At 43.1% G+C, this 4,449-nt stretch overlaps 1 protein-coding gene across 1 annotated transcript; it reads left to right on the forward strand.

Annotated features, from left to right (window-relative positions):
* Nucleotides 1–1,517: 1,517 nt before the first annotated feature.
* LOC100970738 (26S proteasome regulatory subunit 4-like) lies at nt 1,518–3,587 on the forward strand. The gene is given in 2 exon segments (XM_034959602.2): nt 1,518–2,323; nt 2,325–3,587. Coding segments are annotated over 2 exon segments (1,386 nt in total). The 5' UTR covers nt 1,518–1,567; the 3' UTR covers nt 2,955–3,587.
* The last annotated feature ends 862 nt before the right edge of the window (nt 3,588–4,449 follow it).

Genomic DNA, 4,449 nt, shown 5'->3' on the forward strand with positions numbered 1-4,449 from the left:
TAATGGTTTTTCTGATCATATTAGCCTATTTTCTATTTTTATCCTCTTGTCATTCTGCCCATCAACTGAGAGCAGTGGCCATATCCTGTTTGTACATGCCGACCTTTCTGAAAACCATTCATTCATTCATTCATTCATCCACCCACCCATCCATTCAACAATCCTGGCCCTGTCCTGGGAACTGAGGATGCAGCAATAGAGAAATAAAGATGGCTGCTGCCTGCCAGGTGCACTGCCCAGATCCTTGTTCAGGGTCACTCTGCTCATTCCCCAGCTGCCAGGATTGTTACTGGCTGATGACCCACATTGAGTCCTCCCTATGAATTGCCCTTGGCCAAAGGGAGCTGTGTCCCCTTCCTGGGGACACTCTGCATCCAATGACTGGCTGATTTGGGGCCCGCCCCCTTTGTCTCAATTCAGGACATCCCTGAAGCACTTCCCCAGCCTCAGGGCTCCCCTGGGAATCAGTGGAGACCTCTGTTGCAACTGAATCACAGTTCAAATCCTCTCTGTGCCCAGTCTTGCTTCCTTCACACCCTGTGGCTGCTGTGCCTGAGAGCACCCGCCGCCATAATCCTCCTTGCACGCAAATCTCCAGCTCAGAGTTTTGTTCCCAGGGAAGTCATCCTATGACACCTGCTATCATGAAGCTTATATACTAAGAGTGATAGAAAATAAACACAACAAATAGTAACACAGTTATGTGAAAAATTACATTGCTGTGGGAAGAAATAGAGTGGGGTCAGGGGATCAGGAATACAGATTGGGAAGATGATTAATTTTTCATATTCAATAGAATGATTGGACTGGCATCTCTGAGAATGTGACACTTGAGCAAAGACTTGAAATTAGCAAACTGAATGTCCAAAAGCTTCTGAATCCAAAATTGAGCCTGGATCAGTCAGGATTTCCCAGAGAAACAGCACCAATAGGATGTGAATGTGTGTATGTGTGTGTGTGTGTACATATATGTGAATATGTACATGCATACACACTCAGATCTGTTTCAAGGAATTGGCTCATGGGATTGTGGAGCCTGGCAAGTCTGAAGTCTGCAGGGAAGGCCAGCAGCTGGAATAGGTGGGAGTTGATGCTTTAGTCTTAGGGCAGAATTTCTTCTTCTCTGGGAAACCTCAATTTTTGCTCTTAAGGCCTTCAAGGGATGAGGTGAGGCCCAACCACATTATGAAAGATAATCTGCTTTACTTATAGTCTACTATTTGTGAATGTTCATCACATCCCCAAATACCTTCACAGCAGCACCTAGGTTAGTATTTGATTAAGCATTGGGTACTATAGCCTAGCCAAGCTGACACAGGAACCTGACCATCACACCTACTCTGTCCCACAGGTACATATCCCAACACCTTTCCCTGCTTTACTTTTCTCCTTAACACCCATCAAGAGCTGACATTCTGTATATTTTACCCTCCCCAGTGTCTTACACCAAGCCCACTTCATTCATTTATGTAGTACCTGTTTATTCTCTTGAAAACATATAAGTTGGTAGCCTTCCAGTGTGAGTATCCCCAAGAGAAAATACGCATCAAAAATTAAGAACTTAGAAATGATAGTTGAGGTGGAGGAACTTCCAGCAGTGGCAGCTCAAGTGGCCAAGACAAGGTGGGTCAAAGTCAGGGTGATGGTCATGGTCCTAGACATGGCAAGAAGGATGACAAGGACAAGAAAAATAAGTAGTAACCTCCTGTACCAACTAGAGTGGCGGAAAAAGAAGAAAAAAACAAAGGGACAAGATGTTGCCAGTAAACTGCCACTGGTGACACTTCACACTCAGTGTCGGTTAAAATTACTGAAGTTAGAGAGAATTAAAGACTATCTTCTCATGGCGGAAGAATTCATTAGAAATCAGGATCAAATAAAACTATTAGAAGAAAAGCAAGAGGAGGGAAGATCAAAAGTGGATGATCTGAGGGGGACCCCAATGTCAGTAGGAAACTTGGAAGAGATCATCAATGACAATCATGACATTGTGTCTACATCTGTGGGCTCAGAACACTATGACAGCATTCTTTCATTTGTAGACAAGGATCTGCTGGAACCTGGCTGCTCGGTTCTGCTCAGACACAAGGTACATGCGGTGATAAGGGTGCTGATGGATGACACGGGTCCCCTGGTCACAATGATGAAGGTGGAGAAGGCCCCCCAGGAGACCTATGCCAATACTGGGGGGTTGGACAACCAAATTCAGGAAATTAAGGAATCTATGGAGCTTCCTCTCCCCCATCCTGAATATTATGAAGAGATGGGTACAAAGCCTCCTAAAGGGGTCGTTCTCTGTGGTCCACCTGGCACAGGTAAAAATCTTGTTAGCCAAAGCAGTAGCAAACCAAACCTCAGCCACTTTCTTGAGAGTGGGTGGCTCTGAACTTATTCGGAAGTACCTAGGTGATGGGCCCAAACTCGTACGGCAATTGTTTCAAGTTGCTGAAGAACATGCACCATCCATCATGTTTATTGATGAAATTGAAGCCATTGGGACAAAAAGATATGACTCCAATTCTGGTGGTGAGAGAGAAATTCAGCAAACAATGTTGGAATTGGAACTGTTGAACCAATTGGGTGGATTTGATTCTAGGGAAGATGTGAAAGTTATCATGGCCACAAAACAAATAGAAACTTTGGATCCAGTACTTATCAGACCAGGCCGCATTGACAAGAAGATCGTGTTCCACCTGCCTGATGAAAAGACTAAGAAGCACATCTTTCAGATTCACACAAGCAGGATGACACTGGCCAATGATGTAACCCTGGATGACTTGATCATGGCTAAAGATGACTTCTCTGGTGCTGACATCAAGGCAATCTGTACAGAAGCTGGTCTGATGGCCTTAAGAGAACATAGAATGAAAGCAACAAATGAAGACTTCAAAAAATCTAAAGAAAGTGTTCTTTATAAGAAACACGAAGGCATCCCTGAGGGGCTTTATCTCTAGTGAAACACCGCTGCCAACAGGAAGATGGTTGGGAGATTTCCCAACCCCTGAAAGGGATGAGGTTGGGGGAGTTGCCCAGAGGAATCCCTGTTCCCATTGATTTTTATTAGCAAAGCATCCTGTGTGTATTTTGGAGTACGATGTGTAAGTGCCCAATGCGTGGCCTTCATCTGTCGGTCACTGTGCAGCACTCTGCTTCCAAATAAAGCATGCTCTTTCACAAAAAAAAAAAAAAAAAAGATGGTTGATGCTGAACAAGAGGTGGTCTCAGGTGGGTAACATGAAAGTGCTGGTTAATGTCCCGAGTTAATGGGTTCAGAGATTTCAAAGGAAGATGAAAATTTGACTTGAGAAGTATTTTTTACCTTTCCAAGGTTTCATCTGACAGAGCAAGCCACTTGGACACAAAATGAGTTTACAAGAGCAGCAAACAGAACCAAACCTGAAAGCATCGCCAGTCTCTGTGTTGGGTCCATTTGAGCACCTTGATGCCAACTCTTTAAGCCTGGGTGGGAGGCAAGACTACCTAGAGTTTCTTTACTTTTTAAGTATGTGCAATCTGATGACCCCTTCTCTCTCATCAGGTTCAGCTTTGTCTGACCAGTACCTAAGGCAAATGTTGGCCTCACAAACTTTTCCAAACACCAAGCATTTAATAAGAGTATCAACTCTGGCTCATGCAAAAGTGGGTGACTAGTAGAAATAATGGGGACAGAAACAGAGGTGTTCTTGTCATCCGATCATCCCTTTTCCTGGAAAATTTGAATATTTTCCATAAAATTATTATACAGTTATTCACTTTAAAGCTGTTCTCAAATGTCCATAGAGGCTCAGTCATGAACGGATATTCATTGAGGCTTCACACTGTCTGGGCATGTCAGGAACCATCCATGTAATAAATAGACATGAGCACACATCTATGAAAACTTAGCTGGTTACTCAAGACAATGTGTGTCCAAGCATAACCTGGAAATTCGTCCCATGAGGACTCAGAAGCAGGAAAGAAAATGTCACTGTTAACTGATGTGCATAGAAAAGGCTTCATTGATGGAAGAAGAATAGAACTCAGGCAGAGAAGAGGAAAGAAGGGCCTCTGGGTGGGAAGGCACCCAGAGCAAAGGCACCCAGGTGGGAATGCGTATGCATATTAGGATGCAGAATTCTCTCCATTATACCTAAGGGTCAAGGAGGTGGGAGCAATGTAAGAACCAAAAAATGTTTTCAGATGTAGAATTAGCATATATAAAGGAATAAGATTTTTTTCTGATTTATAAAAATATTCCTGAAGTTCTTCTAAAATTAAGCAACATTTAGTTTAAGATCTAACAAATCACTCTTTTAGAGAAGAAAATAATTATATGAGAAAAGAATCCTCTCCCCTCATTGTATGAGCTGTTAATTCTCCATTGTTCTCTGCATGTTGGTTATTTATCTATTGTCTCTTGGATCCAAGCCCACCTTTCTATACTCTGCTCTTGGTTATGGTAAGCCATCT

This window comes from Pan paniscus, chromosome 4, assembly GCF_029289425.2.
Source record: "Pan paniscus chromosome 4, NHGRI_mPanPan1-v2.0_pri, whole genome shotgun sequence".
Taxonomy (NCBI): domain Eukaryota; kingdom Metazoa; phylum Chordata; class Mammalia; order Primates; family Hominidae; genus Pan; species Pan paniscus.